This window comes from Penicillium vulpinum (assembly GCF_028829585.1).
Source record: "Penicillium vulpinum strain IBT 29486 chromosome Unknown utg000001l_segment0_segment0, whole genome shotgun sequence".
NCBI classification, from domain to species: Eukaryota; Fungi; Ascomycota; class Eurotiomycetes; order Eurotiales; family Aspergillaceae; genus Penicillium; species Penicillium vulpinum.
Window position 1 is genome coordinate 1546125 of NW_026643241.1, and position 25733 is coordinate 1571857.

At 47.4% G+C, this 25733-nt stretch overlaps 9 protein-coding genes across 9 annotated transcripts; 4 read left to right on the forward strand and 5 right to left on the reverse strand.

The window, feature by feature from the left end:
- Positions 1-98: 98 nt before the first annotated feature.
- Positions 99-5254, reverse strand: N7479_000560 (DNA-directed DNA polymerase zeta catalytic subunit REV3; the record flags this gene model as incomplete). The annotated part of the gene is made up of 2 exons (XM_057248258.1): positions 99-4966; positions 5020-5254. The coding sequence occupies 2 exons, from the start codon at positions 5252-5254 to the stop codon at positions 99-101; spliced, it is 5103 nt and encodes a 1700-aa protein (XP_057112690.1).
- Positions 5255-5584: 330 nt separating this feature from the next.
- slu7 (mRNA splicing protein SLU7) lies at positions 5585-6988 on the forward strand (the record flags this gene model as incomplete). Its single annotated transcript, XM_057248259.1, has 1 exon — positions 5585-6988. One exon carries the CDS (start codon positions 5585-5587, stop codon positions 6986-6988), a length of 1404 nt encoding a protein of 467 aa, XP_057112691.1.
- A 253-nt stretch (positions 6989-7241) lies between these two features.
- On the forward strand, positions 7242-8110 carry N7479_000562 (60S ribosomal eL37 domain-containing protein; the record flags this gene model as incomplete). Its single annotated transcript, XM_057248260.1, has 5 exons — positions 7242-7253; positions 7321-7402; positions 7574-7636; positions 7787-7858; positions 7971-8110. 5 exons carry the CDS (start codon positions 7242-7244, stop codon positions 8108-8110), a joined length of 369 nt encoding a protein of 122 aa, XP_057112692.1.
- Positions 8111-8616: 506 nt separating this feature from the next.
- N7479_000563 (uncharacterized protein) lies at positions 8617-9860 on the reverse strand (the record flags this gene model as incomplete). Its single annotated transcript, XM_057248261.1, has 3 exons — positions 8617-8934; positions 9010-9480; positions 9600-9860. The coding sequence occupies 3 exons, from the start codon at positions 9858-9860 to the stop codon at positions 8617-8619; spliced, it is 1050 nt and encodes a 349-aa protein (XP_057112693.1).
- Positions 9861-10757: 897 nt separating this feature from the next.
- Positions 10758-13240, forward strand: N7479_000564 (putative C6 transcription factor (Gal4); the record flags this gene model as incomplete). The annotated part of the gene is made up of 7 exons (XM_057248262.1): positions 10758-10790; positions 10862-10891; positions 10953-11047; positions 11115-11428; positions 11484-12163; positions 12219-12739; positions 12817-13240. 7 exons carry the CDS (start codon positions 10758-10760, stop codon positions 13238-13240), a joined length of 2097 nt encoding a protein of 698 aa, XP_057112694.1.
- A 315-nt stretch (positions 13241-13555) lies between these two features.
- Positions 13556-15658, reverse strand: N7479_000565 (sugar porter family MFS transporter; the record flags this gene model as incomplete). Its single annotated transcript, XM_057248263.1, has 8 exons — positions 13556-13705; positions 13784-13910; positions 13966-14062; positions 14124-14429; positions 14489-14579; positions 14633-15075; positions 15129-15525; positions 15578-15658. 8 exons carry the CDS (start codon positions 15656-15658, stop codon positions 13556-13558), a joined length of 1692 nt encoding a protein of 563 aa, XP_057112695.1.
- Positions 15659-16774: 1116 nt separating this feature from the next.
- On the forward strand, positions 16775-17591 carry N7479_000566 (uncharacterized protein; the record flags this gene model as incomplete). Its single annotated transcript, XM_057248264.1, has 2 exons — positions 16775-17306; positions 17386-17591. 2 exons carry the CDS (start codon positions 16775-16777, stop codon positions 17589-17591), a joined length of 738 nt encoding a protein of 245 aa, XP_057112696.1.
- Positions 17592-19133: 1542 nt separating this feature from the next.
- On the reverse strand, positions 19134-20793 carry N7479_000567 (OTU family ubiquitin thioesterase; the record flags this gene model as incomplete). The annotated part of the gene is made up of 7 exons (XM_057248265.1): positions 19134-19209; positions 19271-19729; positions 19784-20055; positions 20134-20399; positions 20452-20515; positions 20581-20667; positions 20722-20793. The coding sequence occupies 7 exons, from the start codon at positions 20791-20793 to the stop codon at positions 19134-19136; spliced, it is 1296 nt and encodes a 431-aa protein (XP_057112697.1).
- Positions 20794-23664: 2871 nt separating this feature from the next.
- On the reverse strand, positions 23665-25295 carry N7479_000568 (uncharacterized protein; the record flags this gene model as incomplete). Its single annotated transcript, XM_057248266.1, has 4 exons — positions 23665-24861; positions 24922-24982; positions 25038-25196; positions 25252-25295. The coding sequence occupies 4 exons, from the start codon at positions 25293-25295 to the stop codon at positions 23665-23667; spliced, it is 1461 nt and encodes a 486-aa protein (XP_057112698.1).
- Positions 25296-25733: the final 438 nt, after the last annotated feature.

Here is a 25733-nt window from a genome sequence, read left to right on the forward strand (position 1 = left end):
CAAATGTCATCCAATTTTTAGACCTCCTAGACATCAATAAAGTCGGGTATATCCAAGTCAAAACTCCAGTAGCTTCAGAACACCGTATATCCAAAACATTACCAATCCAATCCCTCATCTCCCTTCCGTTCCAACAATTCAACAACAGGATCCAACACAGTCTTAGAGTGTCTCCAATTAGCAGCATCTCTAGTCCTCGAGTAAAAGACAGAGCAATCCAAACTATCACAACTAACCTCATCACCAAAAGAAACACCCATACAGGAGCGACAAATAGCCTCCAGATCAACAACTCTCTTTTCCGCTCTCTGCAACCGCGAAACAACATCAAGCAACGTAAGATGCGGCTTCTGTAGACAATCCCCACACACAGGCACAGTAGCATCAGACAATCTCGATCGACAGACAACACAAGAAGACGAGCGCATATAAGACTCAAGAGTCTTCCTACTAGCCCCAACAACACCGGAATTCGGCCTCAGCACCGACCCCTCCACCCGCCGAATCCGCTGCACCTTCGGCATCTCATCGTACCACTGACGAACATTCGCACCGACAAGATCAAAAATTCTCTCCAGCGGCGGGATAATATTCTTCGTGATGTAGTACTCGGCATCGATCTCAAGCTGCGCATCATGCAGAAGCGTCTGCGGCGAAACACAGCGATCAACAAGTCTCGACCCAGGCGCGCCGGTAACAACAACATACGGCACGCGCTCACCGGTCTGCGGCTCGGAACGCGGATCCTCCATCATGCGCTTTGTGCTAATCATCGCGCCGGCGGGCATGGTACCACGCTCGGAGTACGTCCCTAGACGGACTTCGCGTGCGAAGCAGAAATCTTGGATGGAGATGCGGCCTTGCATGATTTTTGCACATTGGCGCTGGAAGTAGGATTTTACTTGACTGAGATCGGCTGTGCGGAAGAGTGTTTTCAGGGCTTTTTCTTCTATTTTTTGTTCGGCGGGTGTACCGTCTCGGCGAACGGTTTCGATTCCCTTTGCGTCGAATTCGGGCTCTTTTTGACTCCGGTGCTCGTATTTGAAGCCTACGTAGCGTTTCTTCGCGAGGAGGATGCACGGGTGGTAGACTTTTTCGAATTTTAGTTTAATAGGGCGTGGGTTCAGGTCTGTTACTGCTTGGGCGATTTCTTCGCCGATGTCAAAGGCTTGGTCGCGGGTGCGCCCTTTGAGGTACACGAATAGACTGTCGGTGTCGCCATAGACGACTTCGGCGCCCCAGCGGTCGATGGAGTGAATGAAGGCGATTGCTTTTTCGAGGGTTTCTCGGCCGGTTTGGACGATGCTGTCGGCAATCTCAGAACAGGGCATTCGGCCTGAGAATGAGGCGGATGTGTAGCCGTATGTGACGTTTGCGATCAGTTTGAGTGCTAGCTGTCTGTTGTTTAGAAGTCGCTGCAAGACCCTATCGTCTTTATCGGCCTTCATTCCGTTTTTGACCATCACGCGGGTTTCAAGAATTTCAGAAAGCATCTTAGCTAGTAGCGACTGACGTACTTCCTGCTTCGCATACATCATGCCATTTGGTGCGATGTTGATCTTGTCTTTTAGTAACTCAAGTAGCCTGGGCTGTCGCTTGTAATCCAGGAATCCCATTTTATCTCGCCCGCGCCAGTGCATTGCTCTACCCAGGAAGGTTGAGTAACAGTAGTTGTACGCGATCATGACACTCGGGTATAGTGACTGGAAATCAAGCACCAGAAGTGGGCTAGTATAGAAGTCGCTTTGCGGCTCCATGACCAGGGGCAAGCATTCCAGTGCGTTCTGCTGTCCGACCTGCTTTTTGCTTGGTGAGACGAGCAGGAAGTTCTCTGGCTTCGCAATCCGGAACATCAGAGACTCAACTTTGAACTGGGATCCTCGAGAAATCACAGAGGCAAAATCAATACCCAGCAATCTCGCCTGCTCGCTTGTCCTCGGTGCCAATTCATTCGCCTCGAAAATTTCCAGATTCATTTGCACGCGGGAGGAAAAATATTCCACGACTTTAAGGATATTGCGAGGCTTGCCGCTTTGATGCCATTGCGTAAGGTCTTTGGGGGAATAATGAGGAATTCGGCGATGCAAGACATGAAAGACGACATTCTCCATAGTGTACTGTAGCAGGTTCAGCTCGCCTTTCATAGCGCGCCAGATATTGAACATGTGTCGCCCAGTGATGCGAATGGACGATGAGTGGTTAAACCCCCATTGATCTGCCTCTTTCCCAAACCGGCCATTGGATTGGGATTTGGTCCTTGAAAGCTCCTCGCAGATGTCAAAGTCGTATTTCTTGCGCGCTCGCTCAATCACATATCCCCAGGAAGCATTGTGGACCTCGTAGCCTGTAATGATGTCCGGATCGTAATACCGGACAATGTCTATGAGTCGGTTTATCAGGTCCAGTTCCGTAGGCTCACGCTCGACATCAATTGTCAATGCCTTGGTGATTTTAGTTTCCGGCCTCTCGCCTTCACCATGGTAAACCATCCCAACATGAACTCCGGGAAGATGACTATTGACCTCAACTTCCTCATCTTCGGATTGGATGCACCAGAATATGGAAGTGATCTCGTCTTCCTCGGGGTTGGCCATGAGGGTTCCGCGCGTATTCACATGCACTTCTAAGCTCATTGTGCTCATGTGTTGGGCTTGGTGTTGCACGCTAGTGGACACTCCATTCTGCGAATATTTGAAGCCATGCACGTTCTTCTGTGTTGGGCCTTCAATTTGCGAGAGAAAGATGGGTTTCATTTCAGCAGGTATGGTTTGGGCTTGTGTTTTTTTGTTAGATTCTTGTGAGGCTTCTAACTCTTCAAACCACTGGATGACTTCTGACCGGCTTGGCGGAACAGGTGCAAACTCCCAGATACTCGCGGTACACTCTTCTCGGAGTTTCTGATCAACCTTTTCTTGCTGATTTCGGTCGTGTGCTGTTGGTATCTGCTCACCAAACATTGCAGGCGATTCTGCTGTTGAGTCAAAATCGGGTAGATAGTGAATGGTGTTGCTCTCTAGCCGAAATTCTCTGCCGCCATATTCTCTTGGTCGTTCAGGCACATCCGTTTCATCGCTGTAAAATGCTTTCTGGTATACAACCGAGGGACGCCCATATTCATTTATTGTTGAAATGACTTCCTTCGGAGTTGGACTGACAAATTTGAAGCAACGCAATGACGTGTTTGGTGCAAAATTGAATGACTGATGAATGTGTTTCATGGTCTCAGCGAGATGTGGATCAAGAGAAACTCGACCTATCACTCTTGCAGACGAATGTAGCTCTGAGGAACCCTGACTTTCACAGGTTTTGCCTAACATTTCTGCGGCAGATCCGGAAGGAAAAGAACCCAAGGGGGACTGGGATGATTCGGAGTCTTTTCTTGAGTAATTCATCTCATCTTGGCTGTAGCGCAAAATGGTCAGAGGATCATTGGGGTCCTTGACTACCGGGAATTTCAGGCCGTTGGTGTAACTATGCGCCTTTGGACGAACTGTCATCTGCGAGGAAGATGATTTTGGTTCTGATGACGAGGTTTCCGCGTGCGAAGCCAACTTGCTATCAAAAGATACACTTTTTTGCTTGTCATCTTGTTGATGCTTCCGCGTGTTGGGTGATTCATATGGCCCGTCAGAGAAGCCTTGTTTGGCCATATGTCTATGTCTTTTGGTAGGTGAACGGTCGCAATTGACAGCTTCAAAGCGCTGTCTTTTGAGGGGCATACTTTTGCTTTGACTCTGGTCTCTGGGCCTTTTCTCTTGGGCTACAGGATTCCCTTCCTTGTAGACATCATGCATATTTGCTCCGGGTTTGTTGGTTTCGGCAAACTCGGCAGGTACAGCGACATCTGGAAAGGGCAATTCGTCAAAAATCTCATCGTAAAAACTTTCACCCAGCGGGTCCTCTTTCGTTTCAGGCTCCTCTTCGGTTCCCCCTTCCAATGAGTCTCTCCCTTGATCAGAATCCGAGTAATACTGGCCGTCGGCTTGGGAAGACAAAGCGAGACTCTCATCAACCGAAATTTGGGGTATTTTTTGCACAGCTGATTCCTGGGAACGGCTGCAATTAAAACTCAAAGTACTGATTTTATCAGGAAAGAAGTCCTGAACACTATCCAGCGCAGTCTTCACATTTTTGACTTGATCATCGATATCCAAGAATGTCTCAAAGGTCGTATATTTGTCGCCATCTTCATGTTTCTCATTAGCAACAAGCTGAGATGCCATCTCACGAAATTCTTCCTCGTGTATCCAACCACCTCTCGACTGCACTCTCGGATCCGCAGACATTGAAACCAATTCCTCTGGTCCAAACGGAGTGCTTCCAGGATCAGTAATACCCATCCTTCTTTTGCGTCTGCGAGTTTCATCCTGCCAGAGCCCAGCCATGCTAGGCACGAGCCGCTCATTCACCGCGACAGGTTTCAAAAGCTCGGTGAAATCATGGTGCAAAGGCCGTTCCTTCACATCAAGACGGTTCATGATATCTTGAACGCATATATCAACCTCCAGCGCGCAATGGCTTTGTTTCTGTAATGCAGGATCATCGAGTATGCTCTCAGGTGGGACTGAACGATCGTGCCAGCGATGGGCTAAATTGCTAAGCTCGAGATAATCAGGTACTGGTGCTCGGAACTTAACCTGACTACACTTCATGGTCGCACATCCGTACAAGTTGTAGTCACACATCCATTGCGGGATATATTGCATATGTGCCTCATATGGTTGAAGCGGACGTTTCATCACGGCCCCCTGGTGCAGAAGATCGACCAGACGAGTGGTATGGAAGGGATTTAAGAGATAGATTTTGAAGAAGAATCGCCATCCGACATGGTATCCGTAGAACGGGACTCCTTTCACCAAAGTAATATGCGCCACAAACGCTGTCCTCCGATCGTATGCATTTCGGCGAAAGCTGACCGCGAGAGCATGATCGATTGAAAGATGAAGAGTTTGGATTGCCGAGTGTACTGAAATTTTGGTAAGTCAACCCATCAGATCATCAATGTGACTTATCACTAACCGTCTTCTGGTGCCAAGGACCCGTTGTATTCGATGTAGAGGTATGGAAATGCGCCATGGACATGTACGCAAACTCTCTGGCCAGTCTCGGTGGCTCCAAATATTCGAATCACAGGTACCTTAGGCTTAAAATCTTTCTCTGAGACCTCATCGCGAAAAGGCAGTGGAGGATCCAACTCCGACGCGGTCGCCTGATAATGATCGATACAGTTAAGACGCACATGAAATGGCTCCATCGCTCTGGTGTGTGGCGACCAGAAGCCACAGCAACATTGCGAGGGATAAATGGTTCACGCACCGCTTATCGCAAGAGTGTCCTTTTTGGCATCTCAGTAAGAATATGTACTTGAGAAAAACGCGACCAGGCATGTCCATGACAACGCGAGACAACGCCTAGTCACGTGCTTCATATCAATTCTCCACCCGCCAAGCTCACGCCTATCGCAACTTCACTCATCTTTTATCTCACAACAGGAGAGAGCTACAACTGGCTCGATCTACTTGCTCAGTTGCTTCCTTTTATTTCCTAATCAAATTTTGGCCCTCCCTCATTGAACTTACCAGTCATGTCACGAAAACCTGCGGATGTGGCGTCAAAAACGCCCAACGAGTACATTCCATCCTTCATCTCGAAAAAGCCGTTCTACGTCGACGATGAGACAAACAACGACTACCTGGAGCATCAACGTCTCCAGAAGGCCCTTCCTGATCAGTCAAAATGGTATGACCGAGGAAAGCGTGCGGGCCCAGCAGCCACCAAATATCGCAAAGGCGCATGTGAAAACTGCGGCGCAATGACACACAAAACCAAAGAGTGTCTAAGTCGACCCCGAAAGCAAGGCGCCAAATGGACTGGAAAGGATATCCAGGCAGACGAACTTATCCAAAAGGTCGATATGGGGTGGGATGCCAAAAGAGATCGGTGGAACGGCTACGATGCCACCGAATATCGCCAAGTCGTCGATGAATATGAAGAAATGGAGGCCATCAAGCGAATGGCGAAGGAAGAATCGAATCTCAAGAAACTTCAAGAGGGTGAAGATGGTGATGATGCCCCCGATTCGGATATCCGGTACGCCGAAGAATCCGATATGGGACGACAACAAAGTACTGCCACCCGCAACCTACGTATTCGAGAAGATACCGCCAAATACCTGCTCAACTTGGACCTTGATTCCGCCAAGTACGACCCGAAGACACGCCGAATGGTGGACATGGGCGCGCAGGATGATCAGGCCGCTGCACTTGTCGCAGAGGAGAATTTCGTCCGTGCTTCAGGCGATGCTGCGGAGTTTGAGAAAGCCCAGCAATATGCGTGGGAGTCACAAGAGAAAGGTCTCCCTCAACTACACATCCAAGCCAATCCAACATCTGGAGAAATTACTCGAAAGAAGGAGAAGGTTGATAGTGAAGCTAAGCGGGAAGCGCATCGCAAGGCTCTCCTAGAGAAATACGGGGGTGCAGAGCACTCAAAACCCAGTGCGCTGCGAGATACGATGGTCGTTGAAAACGAGCGATTCATTGAATATGACGAGAGCGGTGCCATCAAGGGCGCGCCCAAGAACGCAACCAAATCCAAATACCCCGAAGATGTCATGGTCAACAATCATACTTCGGTCTTCGGCAGTTGGTGGTACCAATTCAAATGGGGATATGCATGTTGTTATTCCACTGTGAAGAACAGCTATTGTACAGGGGAAGACGGAAAGAGGGCCTTTGAGGAAGAAGGCAACATGTTGATGATGACTGGAGCAGGCGACGATAATGAAGAGAACGCTGAAAATGCGGGTCTGTCCTACGAGTCTGAACAAGCCGATGGCAGAGATCAAGAGCAGGATTCAAATACCAATGGAAAAAAGCGGACGCTGGAAGAATTGAAGTCAGGTATCACAGAGGAGGAATTTGAATCATACAAGCGGAGCCGATTGGCTGCTGATGATCCTATGGCGAAATTCATAGGGAAAGATTGATTCTGATGATATTATCCATATACTACTTGCATGGGCGTTCGGATGTACTAAAATACCCTCTTCATGTGCTATTCAAATAATGAACAAATGCACAACCCAATAATTTGTGATTTATACCTCTCTTCCGTGTACTTGTCAAATCCCGCCTTAAATAATATGAATCAATTATATCTAGTTATGTAGAAGTCTGTAATTGGCTGGCTCTTGAGGACGAGCGTTTGTCACGTGATTTTATTCAAGCACAGACCAATTGATGCGAATGAGGGTTAGTCGATCACGGGATCCAGACAAGCCCTGATGGGTCCACGTGATTAACTAACGCACTCGCTTAGAGCACAATCGCCAGAACTTGGGCAAGTTTCGAGACGCTTAGCGACGACGACCCGACAACCAGCCCTTCAACGGAATTGCCAGGTACGTTCGCATGCCGGTCCCTTCACAAGTGCTCACCTCATCCTCGTCAATTTACTAACATATATCCTCGTCAACAGTTCCATAATTCAAGATGAGTACGTCCGATGCCGAAACATCGCACCGCGATCCTCCGCAGCGTCGAATAACTTCAAAAACTAACAACCGCCACAGCTAAGGGTACCGCCAGTTTCGGAAAGCGCCACAACAAGACGCACACTCTGTGCCGTCGTTGTGGTACGTATTACACCTATTTTTCACGATCCCACCCATCCGACCCGCAATCGCAAATTTCTACATCGAAATATGGATTTGGCGATTACGGCGAAGACAACCACACAACATAGCAAGGACATGGGCTAACCGGTGATATCTACGACTCTACAGGCAAGCGGTCTTTCCACATCCAGAAGTCGACCTGTGCCAACTGCGGCTACCCTGCTGCTAAGACCCGCAAGTGTACGCAAATACCCCTCCCGAGAGCATTGGTGATATGAATGATAGCCATTATTTGGAATCTGGGCACCAAATCGAGAACATTGGCTTACATGGGTTTTTTTTCTACGAACAGACAACTGGAGCGAGAAGGCTAAGCGCCGCAAGACCACCGGCTCCGGCCGCATGCGCTCCCTGCGTGATGTCCACCGCCGCTTCCTGAACGGCTTCCAGACCGGTACCCCCAAGGGTGCCCGTGGCCCCGTCACCAACTAAATTCCCTTTTTCGTCCGCACGGCGTCGCGTTTTCGTTATCGGAGAGGCTGGAATATGAATGAGGGGAGGGATCCTGGCATGACATGAATTAGCATTACAATCGAAATGCAATGGCAGTTCCGGTATCTTTCACTTTCCCGTGGAGTTGGTGTGTGCAACTGTCGATCACGTTAGTTCTCTTTGCCACACCAAGGATGACAAAGTAGAACTTGCGACGATTGGAAAAGTTTCGTTGAGGGGCTCTTTTCTACGGAAAGGGGCTGGATTAAAAAAAACCCTGGGAAAGCGTGAATGAATTTCCTTTTTCTTCGTTTATGGCTGGCGAATATCCCATGTCATGACAGATACAATGTGAAGACTCTTCCTACCATTTCATGGTCTGTTCTACTCAGTACGAGGCTCTTCGAGAAACAAAAACGCAGAGACTTGAATTGGACATGATTCAATGGCTTTTTCTGATAGGCTCGATGCTCCCGCGAATCTAATCCATAGTATACAATCTCGGCTCATGATTCTCCACGACCAAACACCTTGACACCGCCATCCCGTTGAATGAAGTACAACGCTTCTCGCTCCTCTAGGGTCTCTTCTTCACTCGTGGTCATCCCACCACCTCGGCTGATCCTCAGTACCCCGCTCACATCTTTTGCTGCTCCAGTATCCAAAGTGCGGAGCTGCATGACCGAACGAGCCCGGTGCGCCAGCCCAATAACAAGTGCTGCGTGTTCCGTCTCTAGTGGCAAAGCCAACTGCCCTCCCGATGTAGATGCATTGTGTATTAATGGGGCGTCTGTAGCTAACGTTAAAACTGTAGCATGTGCATGCTGTTGAACAAATAGTTAGCCCTGCCGCAAGCCGTAAACCTTGATTTTGCCTATCAGAAATTGATAAGCCCTTACCTGTTGTAGCGCTGTGATCCACTCCGACATCTCCGCTGCTCCAATTCCCATACTTGGACCTGTCGCAGCAAGCAGTAGGTCAGGCTGGTCTATGATGAGGAGAAGCTCGTCGCCATCTTCCATTGAGCTCTTTTGCTGTTCAATCACTGATGAGATATCTTTCTCCAGTGCGTCAAGGGAGGCGAGACCACGGCCTGAGAAATGGAGCTTCTTTGCAATCCCAGGTTCAGCCTGCTTCGGCGTCACAGTTCCTCTCGCTCCTATGGCCGTTGGCACACCCGGCTGTGGTGACCTTCCGAGTACAGTACCAGGTGCAGATCGCATTGGGAGCGTTGTGCGTGGACTGCTTCCCAGGCCAGCCGGTGAGATACTAGGAGGAGTGGCTGTAGCTTGCGGTGCGTAGAACAGCTCAGACAGGCCATCTATGAATGCAAATTGTTGCTTATCTGCCAAACGTGCAAGATCAATGCCCTATAGACCTAATTAATGATGTCGATCAAAGTATGTAGCAATAGATGAATGATATAAGAATTAGAACAAAAATAGATATTCCAAATTCAAATAGCACTCAACACGGTGGCTAAACTTACCAATCGCTTTGCCTCTGTCTTCCAGAATTCATAACTCCGCATGAAGCTCACCAGCACCACTTTCTTCTTGATGCCATTGTGCAGCTCGTCCGAGCCAAATGCCGCATTGGGGCTTGGTGAGCTCAGCGCAGCGTGAAGAAATCTCAGAATCAGCCAGTTTGAAGTCGCTCCAAGGATAGAAGAGACTAGTGTCAAAGATGAATCGGGCAGATTTGATACATATGAAGCGAGGAGGGGCGGTAGTGGGGGTTGAGAAGGCATTGTTGCGCCTCGATTAAGATATCGGTGCGGTCCTTTGTTCCTAGCAAGTTAAAAATGGACTGTGTCGAATTTTACTCTTTCTTTTCCAATTATTGAGTCTCTGCTTAGAAGTGTTGCTTCTGAACAAGTCGTGGAGATGATGTCGAAAAAAAATGTCTTCGGCTTGTGATTGGCCCCTCAGGTATCAGCCATGCCAAGACATAGGATATCAAGATGCTATTGTATGGGATTTGATTTCTCGTACTTTTTTCTCGGTTTATCTTCTCTCGGATATAACGATAGTAGAATAGCTAATCTATAATTTAACTCTCCGGCTATTCTCTACTCCAAATCTCTAGTTTGGAGGTTCTCTGAATGATGGGTGCAAGCATTATATATATTTCCTGTTATATACCACTTGCTCAATACCTACACCATGTAACTGAAATCTAGACTGATGAAGTTGACGAAAATCAAGATATCAAGCACAATACATCAAGGCTTCGAAACAATATACAAAACAGCCGACAAGGACTGTGATCAAAATCTCCCAAATATATGCCTGAGGCACCAATGCGAGTTTTTTGCACGCATCACCTGACCGTTTCCCCACCATTCGAGGGGAGAGATGGATGCATCTTATCCATCGCATTGCAAGAGGCTATGCTCTAGCGCCGATCGTGAGTACATTTTCCATTCTAGAGATCACTTCCAAATCGATCTGTGTATATGCATCTAAGCCCTACCATGCTTTTGTGCTATACATTGATACCCGATGTGGGGGTCCTCGCGCAGAGCATTTTTCGTCTATTATATCAAATACATTGACTAACTGTTTATACAGATGACTGCCGTTGTATGGCATGATCACAGCGCATTGGATACAAGATACGAAATATCCAAATTGCCTCGATAAAGATGACTAGCACTCGTGATTCCCACTCATTTGCTGTATGTATTGACCGGCTTACATGGTAGCCGAGATATAAAATGCAAGAGTTGAAGTCTGACTGTTCGAATAGTGCGACGAATGCCGCTTGCGCAAGTCAAGAGTAAGTACCTTCCTATATTAAAACCCGGCAAATCTCGGCTGCTCTAACTCGGATATTACAGTGCTCAAAAGAGCGACCAGTTTGTCTGCAATGCCGACAGCTGAACAAAGAATGTATATACAGTCCTAAAGTCAGCAGGAGTCCTCTGACTCGGCAGTAAGTAACCAGAACGGGAGAAAAAAAAGCTTGTATTTTAAGACAAGCCTGACCCTGACCTCTTCAGACACTTGACCTATGTTGAAGATCGCCTACACTCGTTTGAAACAGCCTTAGGGAGGCTTTTCCCAGGTGGTGATCTGGATGCCACTCTCCGCTCTCTTTTGCAAAACCCAGAGGCTGCAAGGGCCCCTTCATCCAAGTCCTCTTCAAGGCACTCAACCCCGGCCAAGCATGAGGCAGAACGGGCCGAGCCAGCACCAGAAGCTCTCCCACAGCAAGCCGATGGCTTTGACTGGGCCGAAAAAGAAATCACGCTTGGTGATTTGACAGACGGCATGGCTGCGCTGTCTATTAAGCCAGAAGGAGCTGGCTACTTTGGTTAGTCCAATATTCATTATTCTTTTCATCTTCCAAACTGACACATAGATCACAGGAGCGTCTTCAAGTGTCGTACCATTACGAGCACTTTTTGATCATGGATTTGACCTGAATATACCTGTTCGCTCGGCAAGGTCAGGAGGCGTGCCTCTTAAAGCACAGCTTTTAGAAAGTGCCCCATCTGGGCTGATCGAACAAGCGTTCATCGACGCTTTCTTCCTCAACTACCATACCAGCTATCCATTCATCCACGAGCCTACCTTCCGGATGCAGTTTAATGACCCATCTCTACGCCCGCATGGTACGGCCTGGCATATCCTCCTAAACACGATCCTAGCTCTTGGAGCCTGGTGTATCGGCGATGACAGCTCAGACCTCGATATTACATTCTACCAAGAAGCCAGAGGATACTTGCAGCAGGCATCTGTGTTTGAGACTGGCAATCTGACATTAGTCCAAGGATTATTGTTACTGAGCAACTATGCACAGAAACGGAACAAGCCCAACACCGGATGGAATTACCTTGGTCTAGCAGTTCGAATGGCCATGAGCTTGGGTCTTCACAAGGAGTTCCCTGGCTGGAAAGTCAGTCTCCTACAAAGAGAAATCCGCAGAAGATTGTGGTGGGGAGTTTTCATCTTCGACAGCGGTGCAGCGAAAACCTTCGGAAGACCGATCCTCCTCCCAGAGGATAGCGTGATGGATGCGAAGCAAGTTCTCAATATCCACGAAGAGGTATTTGTAACCAATATAGAACACAAAAAAAGCAGCTATAACTGATACATTACAGGCCTTGACCCCCACAACAATAACTCTACCGGCTGAATCGCCCGGCCCAACCATCTACTCCGGCCTAATTGCACAGGCCCGGTTCCATCTCCTTACCAATAGCGTCTACCAACGCCTCATCTCAAGCCCAAGTCTCACCCCAGAAGACACGCTGAACTTGCAAAAACCCATCGAAGAATGGTACAACAGTCTTCCGTCCTATCTCCAACAACAGCAGGTGTCTATCTCCATGCAGACAACCAATCTAGACCCAGATTCTCTCGCACTCGTGCGCAACCGCCTGCTGTGGCGAAACTGGAACCTTACCATTTTGATCTACAGACCAATCCTACTCCGCTGGGCTGCTAGACGCTGGGCCCCACTTACCGGCAGCGGTCCAGGCACCCCGGATGCAACGTCCGAAGATCCCTTCGAGACGGAGTGTCGATTACGCTGTCTCCAAAACGCGCGTCTGACCATCTCCTCCATCTCAGAGTACATGGAGAATTATATGTGCACCAGACTTGGGGCATGGTATATGCTGTATGTGTTTCCCCGTACCTACCTACACACCCAGTATTCCTTTCCACCAGAGCGACATCTAACATTACAAAACATAGTTACTTTCTCTTCCAAGCAGGCCTTATCCCCATAGTCTTCCTAATGACTGACCCCTCAAACCCAGAAGCCGCCTCATGGCTCCAGGACATTGAAACCACAAAAGCCCTCCTAACCCACCCCTCCCTTGGCACTAACCGCTTCGCAACCCGCTGCTTCGAAGTCATCAACCGACTCCTCAGCCCACCAGCGCACTCAGTGCCGCAGGAAATCCCAACTGATGGAGACCAACAACTTGAAGCCCATCAGCAACACCAGCACCAGCATATGCCCCTGCCACCGCAGCCTAACATGATGCCGTTCCCCGGGCAGCTCTTCAATGATCCCGGATTCGGTGGAAGCCTGTTCCCTGTCGAGCAGCACATGCAAATGAACACGGGGGGTATGGACTTTTCTGAATGGGTGAATTTCCCGGCGGCGGAATGAAGGACTGCAGTTTTGTTTTTAATTTTCCTTTTCGTTTCTGTATGTACCTCGCCTTGCATTGTAGGATGGATATATGGAAAATGGGAATTAGCACTTTTTTTTGAAAGTCATATAGGCATCAGCGATATTTCAAATGCATGATTTTGACATTGGACTTGATACACAGAGCGTGACTCATATGTCTAAAATAAGTTACATTCCCGGAACCAAGGCCCCTATCAACAGTTGACTTGGCAGTGGTTTTGGATATATCCAACGGACTATATGTGTAATATTCTCTTTGCGCCGTAAATTCTTTGCATTTCACGTTAGCGTTCATACCAGTTCCGCATGCGAATCAACCGGCTTGATAAGATCATCCTCATCAATCGGCGCTCCGCGCAACTCTGCTTCAATGTGCTTGATACGCTTCTTTTCTTCGTGGGCGGCTGTATCACCAAAAATGAGATCCATATCCTCGAGTGTCTGTGGCAAATAGTTAGCAAGATCATTCTTTCATGGACAATACATGCACAGGCTAGAACGGCTGATTACGGAACGTACCTTTCCACGAGTCTCGGGGATGCAGAAGAAGGTGAAAGCAAAGGCAAGAAGACAGAAGGCAGCAAAGAAGATGTATGTGCCCCAGGTGATAGACTCAAGCATGTCAGGCGTGATAAGACCGATGATGCTGTAAGACAGAGTTGTTAGATTCGAATAGCCCAATTTAGAACGCTACCACTTACAAGTTGCACATCCATGTTGCCGAGGTTGTGATAGAGATGGCCTTGGACCTAATAGAGAGGTTGAATATTTCAGAAGGAAGAACCCAACCGATAGGGGCTGGTGGAAGTGTTGTTAGTTGCTGGGAATGAAGGCACAAAGCAGTAAGACATGATCTTACCGAATGAATAGGAGAAGTTGATATCGTATATGTAGATAAAGGCGATACCGGTCCAACCGGCAGTTTTATTACTCATGAGTGAGGAACCAAAACCACCTAGGATGCCGCCAACGATCACAAGCGAGATGCAAGTTCCTGCAGCACCGGCCATCAGTAGAGGTCGACGACCGACTTTGTCGATGAAGATGAGTGCGGGGAGGGTGCTTAGGCAGTTGACGATGCCATAAACACCAGTAGCAAGGAGGGAGGAGGTGTTTCCATCCAGACCGAGCTGGGCGAAGATCGTAGGTGCGTAGTAAATCATGGCTATATGAATTAGATACTGCCATAGACGGATGAGTGGGTGTAGTAGAGGAAATGCATACCATTACAGCCCATGAACTGCTGGAAGAACATCACGATGCAGCCAATAGCCAACCGTCTGAAACGAGACCAGTTTGTCAGGAAGGACATGTACTTTTGCAACTCGTCAGTGAAATCCAATTATAAGAAAGGAATCAGTAACAAACCTGAGCAGCGTGCAACTTGAATCCAGAGAGGTTAGGGGAAGTATCCCTCATGAAGGAATTCTCCAACATGATCGAGGCCTTGATTTCAAGGTACTCGTTTAGGAGAACAGGACTATCGCGATCCTGGCGCCGCAGTCTTGAAAGCGCGTGCAGCGAATCGTCATCACGCTCCTTCATCAACAACCAACGGGGCGAATCTGGGAAGAACAGCATTCCAATACCGAGAATAACAGCTGGAACAAGCTGCAGGGCGAGCGGGAGACGCCACGAGGCATCAGACTGCCCCGTACAGCCACCAGCAGGAACATCATGGTAAGGGTCGAAGACAGGCTTTGTGATAGTACCACCGGAATATGGGATCTCAGGAGCGCATCTGGTTCCGCCGATGTAGTTGGTTCCATAGTCGATCCAGTAGCTGATCAAGATTCCAAGCGTAACGGATACTACGCGCGAATCAGTCGATATGTCATATATCCCAAGTTCAAGATAAACATACATTGCTGTAGAACAACAAGCCCTCCGCGAATCTCTGGAATAGAAACTTCAGAAATGTACAACGGTACAACCATGGTCAGTTGGCCAACCGCCAAACCAGCAATAGCTCGACCGACGAACAGCATTGGAATATTCATAGCAGCGCATTGGAGGGTGGAGCCAATGACGAAGACTACTACTGCCAGATTTATGGACATCTTCCGGCCCAGTCCATCGGCGATAGGTCCGTTGATCAAGGAACCGGCCCAAGCTGCGATCAATAGGGTTGACACGAACCACCCCTTGAAACTACTATCAGCGAAGATACGAGGATATCGAGCCCCAAAGGACTCCATGGTGATCACACCGCTAATGACACCTTGATCATAGCCAAATAACAGACCACCTAAAGTCGAGAACTGTTTCGAGGTTAGTGAATGAACGACATATCATACAAGACCAGACACTTACTGATGCCACACCACATAGAAATGGATTTTCTAGGACAAGTGCAAAGCCCCTCTTCGGGGCGCTAGCTGTAACAGTAGGCATGATATGCTAATATTTAGTCCTGAGCCGATCTCTGAGACGAGATATAGCTCCTGGAGCTAGACTTATAGTATATATATATATGATTTTTTCAAGGCAAGTATCGGAACTGCCTTCTGCCGTCCAGGAACACAGTACTCCGTCCGGGGTATACCTAGATGACGCAGGAACACGGTGATCGGTCTGGGGTATAAATGAATCAGGAACACAGTACTCCGAAGAATATAGGGTATATGGTCCTATTAAACGAAGAAAATAAATGAGTGGGCTACTCCGCAACTGAAACAAGGGGTCCGAAACTGGGGATATCAGTTTTCCCCGAATTTGGTGGGCCGAGTTTTGATATTGCGGGGAATCCCTGTCGGGGCCTGCACAGATTTCCTGCAAAAACCATTCGAAAAAAAAAGATAAACACTGATTTATTTGTACGTATTTATTTCTATATATATAGTATACTATATACATATATTAAAACACACCTTTCCTAGTAATAGGGATTATAACAAATACTTTGTACTCCGTACAAGCCCTACAAGAGCTCGGCAGGGTCCCGAAGCCTGAAGCCGGGTGGGGAAATGGCGGGTGGGAATTCTTGTCTTTTCCGGGTTGGATTCCGCGATATATCACAGAAACCTGATTATCAGTCATTTCAATATTGAATATTTGAGTAAATTGATTTTGAATGGCATTTTTTTAAACCATCGGCATCACAAGATGACTTACTATGAGCGAATTACCAAATTGGACCTATTGCTACGGTGAGTTTGGCACTCTGTGCTGCCCATGTGAAACCCATCTTCACTGCAAAAAACCGCAATTTGCGCAATTATGAGCGGATTTACGAGGGGATTGCGAAGTCCCATGCAATTTTATCGGCGTCAAGTGCCAAAGAGCAGCAGCTAGCTGCTGCCAGGTCTCCAGCCAGGTCTCCAGACGCATGTCATCTGCTTGATAGTCCACCAAGGATGGTTTCTCAAGATAAAACAGGCGCCGCGAGTTAGCATCTGACACTTTGAGTGCAATGTGATAAATTCTCACTCCCCTGGAGTCAAAATCTCCAAACTTCCAGATCTCAAAGTTAAATATCCAGATCCCAACCTAACCTTCCACCTCACCACCATGTCAACAGCCCTCCGCATCGGCATCCTCCTCGTAGGAACCGTTCAACTCCTCGACCTAGCAGCAATAGACCTCTTCTACATGACAACTCCAGAATACCTGCAAGAATGCTCACTGCCCCAGCCACTAGTCGACATGGGCCGGCCCTGCGAGATCCACTATATCGCGCACAACGGACCAAACGCAACAGTCAACACGACCTCGCAGATGTCCATACAACTAACCGACTCGCTCACGGGTTCTGCGGTTTCCCCAGGCAAGTTAGACATCGTGGTCATTCCCGGCCCACCACCTAAGGCTATGCCGCCAGCAGAAGAATACCTCGACTTCGTGCGCGCGCATTTTGCTGCCGGCACGCCGATATTGAGTATCTGCACCGGGGCATTTGTTATTGGGTACTCTGGGATTGCGAAGGGGAGGGAAGTTACTGCGCCGCGGTTGCTGGTTCCCGAGATGAGGAAAAGGTTTCCGGAGGCGAATCTGTGGGATGATTCGCTGAGGGTTGCTAGGGACGGGAATTTGTGGACTAGTGGTATGTTTTCTCTCTTATTTTTCTCCTGATCTTTCTATTCTCTTGGTTCAATCCGGAAATCCATGCTGAGACTGGATAGGCGGGATTACAAACGGACACGATCTGGTTATTGCGTACTTGCGTGAACACTACCCTGCAGCTCTGGTGAATACGATCCTTCTTGCTGCGGATATTCCTTCCCGTCCAACGGCCTATGCTAGTTCTGCGACGGGTGATACTGTCTATGTACTATGGCAGGTTCTTAGGGCACTTCCGAATGCGATGATTCGGTTGTTTGGGAAGTGAGTACTGGGCTTCTAGAAGTCTTGATACTTCATTCCACCGACGTCATCCCGAAGCCATCTGCGCCAAAATCGGCGATTAAGTCCTTTCTTTTTTTAATAAAAAAATAAAATAAAATAAAATGCAACATTAGTACGACGTACTTTTTTTGGGCTAAGACTTGTTGATTAAAATATGTCCAATTAAGTAAAAGGTCAAGCCTGCCAAGGCTATATGGGACATGCCTATCAAGCTCCACATCCTTGTCTCTCGACTACGATATCGGTACACGGCTCGAGTATGTACGGTGCACTTCTTGCAGAGGTAATTGGGGTGACGTGGGTTTACAGTTTCTCGGAGTGAATGGACTAGGATATTCCTGCTTTTTTCTACAGGGATATACCATATAGTAAGGGCTGTCAGTGAGTCTATTTAGTAGACAAAAGAGTGACAATTCGATTCCGATAACTGGATCGGTGATACTCTGTGCTTGAATACTAGGTAGTAATGCTTTTCCAATAGAGTGGGTTGAATTGTTGAAGCAACCTCTAGTCAAGATTTCGTCATATATTCTACCAGGAGCTTCTTCGGTGGAAATAGGAATGAAAGATAGAAGCCTTAGAGGCTTACTACCAAGAACCAAGGAGAAGTAAATCGAGAGCATAGATATCTTCAATCCTAGTTAAAATTGAGAGCTGATGGGACCTGAGAATTAGATATGCATGTATAGATGAAGCTCGTTGCTAGTTGAGTTCGTTGCCAATACGATAGCCTGCCGAAGCGACGGAGTCTCCGAACTGTGTTGCAAATTGCGGTCGTAGGACCATAACCTGTTAAAATACTACTAGCTAGTAAATATGTCATATCCTAAGTAATATAATGTAGTGCATTGGGGAGGTGTAGAGTACTATGAGAGAGGAAAGTGAGGTTGTACCGAGTCCTACTACTATAGAGAACCATGACGAATTGGGTTGGATCGTATTTATGAAATATCATATCAGATACAAATAGCAAGGTCTGATATGACAGTCTGTAGAAGTTAGTATTTACCCCACTAGCAACCTACATTCTACCCATTATCTAAAGCGAAACACGCAAATACGGTTCAATAGTAGTGCATTTCTTGCAGTTCCAGACCCTAAAAAAAGAATTAAAGAGCAGAAAGATAACAAAAAAAAAACGAAGACCCCCGAGAGGCTTAAGATAAAGATAAAGACAAAACAATCTGGGCGAGAACGCTCGTACCATGCAACGCGCTGCACCACGCTAAAGAGGACAATCGTAGAAGAGAAGAGAAGAAGAGAGAAGAAGGGAAGAAGAGAAGAAGAGAAGAAGAGGAAGGGGCTAAGAACGAGGGGAAATGTGAATCATGCCTATCCCTAGACGCAGGAAGAGGGTGAGTTTCATCAAAAAATTTCAAAAGTGAGATACGCTGGCCTAGAGCTTAGTCCACCTGACGAACCATGATAAGAGTCGAGTCGATTAACCCATGATGCTCATTATGAAGAAGAAATGAGAAAGGAAACAGGATCCGTGGCTCTCGTCAAGCGTGACAGCCTACAAGTTTTATCGCCGTTCGTGCGGTTCCCAATGGATGGGTTCGAAGTCGGAATTCTGGAAATGGGCTTGGTTATATGGGGAACTAGAAGGGGAGTTAGTAATGAGGCCGATTGTATGAGTAAGATAGCCCTGACAGAACTCACTTTTTGAAAGGGGTGGTGACTGGTAACGAGCGACTGAGATTTGGTTTCATGACTAATGGATTCAGGCGAATCTGCGGCCCGTCTGATGTTCGACTAGGCAGCGAAGTCATCGGTGGCGGGGCAGCGGATGGTGGCGCGATTTGTGGAGGGGGAGAAACAGGAATCGGGGGAATGGGGGCATGTGTTGGCATAGGCGATTGGTACATTTCTTGTTGCGGGGACATGCGGAATGGACTGGCGGGAGTTGGCGAGACAGAGGGCATTGGAGACATGGGAGCGCCCATACCGAAGGATGTGTCCTGCATCAGATTGGGGATTGCCATTAGGCTTGAATTAACGTCGAATCCGAGAGCAGCTTGGTCCCAGGGAGTGTAGTCGGACGTCATTCCGTATTGGAGGTTAACTATAGGTGCCATGGCCAAAGTAGTTTCGACTGGGTAAAGGAGATCATAGTGGCCTCTGTGTGGAATGTTAGACTTGGTACAACACATGTTAACTGCTGAAGTAACTCACGGTCGGTACAAGAGGCGAATTGTGGCACCAACGGGACGATTTGAAGACAGTAGGTGGGGTGTCACAACCTCGCCTTCACTTCGGTCGAGGTAAAGAATTTCAACACCAAAGCCGGAGCCTTCGATTACACCGTCGATTAATGCCTGGAGACCAACTTCGTCGATTTCGGTCTTCACCGGGTCTATCCGCGAGCTGCAGTACTGGTCCAGTGGCATAGGAAGGAAAGCCTGGTACCGGTGTGCGTTGAGCTTCATCCAGGCGCTGGTCAAAATCTGCAAGGCGAGACAATCAGTTTATGTCCAGTATCAAGGAAATAGCATGGCGCGTATCATCCGACAAGAAAGACTTACTCGGAAGTGGGTGATGATAGCATCAGAGGAGTAACCCTCATTAAATGCCTCAACAAGGAAAGACTCGTCTTGAGCTCCATTTTGGATAGCAGCATGGGTTCGGTTGAGGACTTCTTCTGTGGCATCGACAAAGATCTCGTAGATGGAATCTGACAGACCGACCCGATCCAAAAGCGAAGTAAGAGATTTCATTCTCTGAATCTCCGTCTCGATGCGGAGCGGGTCTCGGAGGGCGAAGAGGGTCTCGAAATAACCAAATGCCACAGCTGTACAGGATTAGCACTGGGTATGCTTGATATCGGATGTGATTGACGATACCTCTCCAACCACAATTCCCATCGCCTTTCATGATACGGCATTCAGGATGGGTGATAGCAAGTGCCTGTAAGCAGCAAGTTAGATGCAAGACACATGGTAACACAAGAGGCTCAAGCCACCAAAGCTTACATTTGTCTTTGTAGCTAGCGTAGGATCTGCATTTGAGTAATCCAACGCGATGCTGTGGCTAGACTGTTTAACTGAGACGAGGGGCCCCTGTTGAATTGGTGTCAGCCATTGCTGCGGGCCAGGATGATCCAAACCAATTACCTGGACTTCTGGTTGGTAGTTGTTGGAAAGCTTCTGGAAGCGCTCCATCTCGTCTGCTGAGAGGGCATTCATGTTGGCGGAGTGGGAGATTGGATGGCAGAAAGCAGCCGATAATGAAAGAGCTACAGGAGTAAAAAAAGACGAGGAAAAGGTGTCCCGGTAAAAACCAAAGGGGTTCTGCTTTTCCGGGAATGGCTGATGAGGAAAATGATTCCAAGTAGGTTTTGACAAGGACATCGCATACGGTGGAAGTTGGGCTTATTGGAAGGAGCTGAGGAGTCCGCGCTGTAGTTCTTATGTCAAGATCTTCTAGGGATGTTAGAAAGTGAAGTTGACAACCTCGAGGGGAAAGAGCAAATATAGATGGGAAAATAAGTTGACATACAGATCGAAGGGGCATTTCCTGGTAATCGGGCAAGATACGACAGCCTTTTTCTTTTCTTTTTCCCTTGTACACTGTAATGTGTCCCAGTACAGCGGATCGGCTTTTACTATCAGAGTCTCAGCATGACGATCCAGACGCAAGACACGCATAGTAGTCATTGATGGTCAAATCAAGCCCATGAGCACTCGGTGGGCCAATAGGATACGGGGGAGCAAAATGGGGGGAGGGTGTACTATAAGTCTCTAGTGACAAGGCAGTTTTCCCCCGATTGTGTAAAATGGAGGTTGATGGAAATGAATCCATCCAAGGGGAATATCACAATCACATTGTGAACATAAAAATGTCCATAGACGGGTTGAAAACAGGGGAGATGCTCTCAACGAGGGGTGCACGAACCACACACCGATTTTGTGCGACAGGGATGATAGAATGCGATCCTCCAGGTAATTCCCCCGGATATCGATTCCGGGGAATTATAGGAAACGAAGCAGAATAGACGTAATGGGCCAAGAGATAGAAAGGAGAGTGTATGACACACAATGACAGAAAGAAAATGGCGATCGGGGGAATTGCCCACCTTTGTTTATGGCCTTGCACACGATGAGATAATCATGGAGGGGTTGCCGAGACCGGGAGGTCAAACCTGAGAGTACGAGAGTCCAAGAGAATGGCTCTCCTATAGAAAAAGTTGGATAGAGTTGGATAGAGTTGGATAGAGTTGAGAGGATGAAGAGGGAAAAGGGAAATTAGGGAAATTAGGGAGTTTAGGGAAGTTTAGGGAAGTTTTGCGGGGAGACAGAGACGGTACGGAGTAGAGGGCAAAAAAATAAAAATGTTAGGAAGTTCAACCTTCTTGATCCCTCCATATATGAAAACCGGAATATATGTAAATTTATAAAAAAAAGAGAACAAATTAAAATGAGAAAATCATTCTCTTAAAAAAAAAGAAAATAAAACACAAAAAAAGCAAAACACCCATGGGCTAACACTAAGTATGAAGTAACGATGCACCGTGCCCCAGTTACTGTCTCATCCGTCCATACAGATGTCTGAAGATGCTGATCGAACAACACAAACATCTCGCGTAAACGTCCTATATGTATATATCTTTTTTCTCTTTTGATTTAGAAATTTATAAAAATTAGTATTTAGGATAAGTTGATATATGTATATTTACGTACAATTCCCCACAAACCCCCCTTGAGCTACATATAGTATATAAGTATATATTAAATGGCTTCAATAGTTGGGAATATCATTATCTTCTATATTATCTATATTATATGCAATGGATACGTACTATTGCCCGCGTGTATGCATCGGAATATCCAAACCCTTACTATCACCCCACCCCCATATCAAGTACGGAGTACCCACCAAATGCCTTCGACTAATCGGGGCTCCATATTCTCCACGCGCCCAGGACATATAACAGGAAAAGCAAAAAAAAAGGATCAAAAGCAAAGAGAGAAAGCACAGCAATCTGGTAAAAGGCCCCCAAAGCGGGGTTTGGAAACTCCAGGGCTGAGGTCTGGGATATTTCGTTTGATTCCGTTACGCTGGCCCCGGTGATGATTGGTGCAGCCCCCCGATTTGATGCAGACGGTCTTTGCTTTTCGTTTTGCTTTTTTTTTTACTTTCTTTATTGTGATTTTGGGGGCGATGGTGGCATTACTTGGTTTTCTTTCTCTTTGGCCCTTTTCTTCCTTTTTGAACCTATCATTTTATATACATTGAAATAGAATTGTCAATCACCCGACGAGGTGCTCGGATATCCTTGATAGGCTGAGTTCGGTTCCTCCGTATACTCCGTTCCCCGGTGTATGTGATTGTGAATACCTCCGGGCAAAAGACCTTTTTAAGATGCCGGTAGTTCCAAAGGATCTGAAATCGGACCCCGGGTGAGTCTACGGAGTTTATACAAATACTTCCGAAGAAATCAAAAAAAGAAATCAGAAAGGAGAATAGCTCCGTACCTGTTGCATACATACCATGCAATCCTATAGGAGATAAGGGTCCCATGTCGGGATATGTGTTCACATGCCTATGGTCTTCTCCTAATACTACCAACAGTATTACTTTTTTCCCCGACTTTTTTCACCTTTTTTCGACTTTTTTCGACTTTTTTCCGACTTTTAATTTTCTTTGTATCGGAGTATCGGAGTAGCCCTCTAGATGTCAAATTGTAATCTAGCCTATTATATGCCAGGTATAAGAGCTATATAATCCACCATACAAGATTAAGCTTCCTTACGTGAGACTTCTTAAGCTCCCGAGGGTCGGGAGGATTCACAACCCTTGGAATATCTACGGAGTACGGAGTACACATCCACTAAGTATAACACACATAAAAGAGTTCATCTTATCGTGATTTTAGCGTCTGTCAGACCAACTCTAAATAGCGGGTCTGGATGCTCTCTGGACTTTTTTTTACCTAGCAATATAATACTAAAGAAACGGTGTGAGATCACCTTTGTTGTTTGGCGGCTCGGGATATGCACACGTGGACCAAGGGCGCTTAAAAAGTCCTGTAACCGCTTCACAAGAACAAAGACGGCCTAGAACATCCATTTGGTTGGTGCTTTGCCTCGGCCGTCCTTGCGTGCACGGGGGCCTGTGGATCGCAGACCATCGTCTCCCAGACTCGGTTGGAAAATCGAAGTTGTATCGGTTGCACGCAACCCCTCACCGTTGAGGGTTGTTTGCCAGAGGGTGCGCAGTGCTGAGCTCCACTCTCCCACAGCTCGCAGCCGCTCCACGTCACTCGCACTTTCCACTACCACCGTACCATTATCCTGGTCAATCTTGGCGTTGAGCTTTTTGTCAAGGATGAGGAAACTGAGAATGTCCAACACCTCGGGTACAGAGACCTTGATGTGCTTGGAGATAAATTGTAGCGAAAACCGGGTGTATGGTGCAATCAATTTCAAAACCGCCTTGGTACGCATATTGCGGCTCACCTCGTCGATGTTCTCCGCAATGAAAGGGTCAGCCAATACGTCGGGATTTTTGCTCAGCACAGCCTCGTATGCATGTATGTCGTCCCGCTGGAAAGCGTCCACTAGGTCGGTCATTGCTGAAATACGTGGATCATTCTTGTATGGTTTGGTTTCCTGAGAATCGAACGGGTTAATGTCGGATTTCATAAGCATGGTCGTTAAGACGAGGTATTTGAGGACTTGGATTCGCTGCATGGAACCCGCCTCGTCGTAGTTTCGGAACGACTCGAAGAAGTCACTTTGAGCCTCCTTCCAGTTCTCTTCGCTCATGTGCATCTTGCCTCCACATTCGCGGATAATGCCCATGATCTTGGGATGGGGCACTGCTGACCGCACTCGGAGGGCCCGCTGGTACAAGGCCTTGAGTCGCTTGTTATTTTTCGTTTCCGCGAACATCTGGATCTCCAGAGCGTAGAGCTCGAGTAGGTATGTTCCTTTGCTGGTGTCGTCCGATCCGTCTTCTCGTTGGCATGCCCGGTGCAACTCCCGCATCTTCTTGCCCAGCTGTCCGTATTGCTTGCGCTCCAGCCATAGGCGAGCCAGTTTAATGTTTGTCTTCAGCCAGAGGCGCTCGTTGTTTGTGTTTTGAAATGACTCGAGGGTCAGAGAGTAGAACTCCTCCATACATTGATAAGCCTCTGCATTGTCGGACCCTTTCTCGATGAAGTCGAGCATATTGTTGATTGATTTCTCTGAATAATTTCGTGTAACAGCGGATTTGACATATGTGAGCAGCTCCCGGTAGTGTGTAACGGTCTAATCAAAAGATGGGAGTCAGTATCTGGACAGCTAGATGAGCTTCGGGCATGAACTCACATCGCTGTATCGCCCGAGCTTGAATTCCAGCTTGATAGCTTGTTTGAGACCTTTGAATCCCCTATATCTCATAGTTAGCGCCAGTTGTTGCGATCAGTCTAGGAGCCGACAATTACCAGTCGCCTTTGTCTTGTTCCATGGGCGCTATGCCTAGGAACTCGTCAACTGCCTCTTCCGGGTTGTCGACCTTGATCTGTTTGGCATTGTAGTATTTGTTCTCGATTCCGATGTCACCGGAGTCATCGTCATCTGCATCCTCGTATTCAAAGTCATAACTGCGATTTCACGGTCAGCTCGGTCTGGAAGATAAAGGGCACAAGGGACCAATACTCCTCATCCCCAGAGTCCTGCATAAAATCATCATCGTCCGACATCTTGGGCAGTCGTGTAATATGTAAAGAGAAGAAGTGTGGTTAGGATAGAGAAGGCCGCAAAGTGGGTGGGGTTTGGAGTGTTGGAGAAGCTTGGGTCAGATAACAGCTGCGAGCTTCCGCCTTTTGACTATCGTGAGGAGAGCACTGACTTGGGACGCATTGTACATTGTGCATTTTAAATATACTAACAATATTAATTCAGATTGTTTGAATAATGATTGTTCAATAGGCCTACGCTTATTCAATGTTATAGTTGAATGGTTGAATAGTTCCTGGTTGTTATTGTTCCACTCCCTGAATGTAAACCTATCGACTCCGTACTTATTGAGGACTTTTCAAGCGCCTACAATATACATACATGAATTATTTTATGCGAGAGATATTAGGCTGAATACTTGGGCCGCATACAGCAGAAAGGAAATTAGCAGATCCACCTGA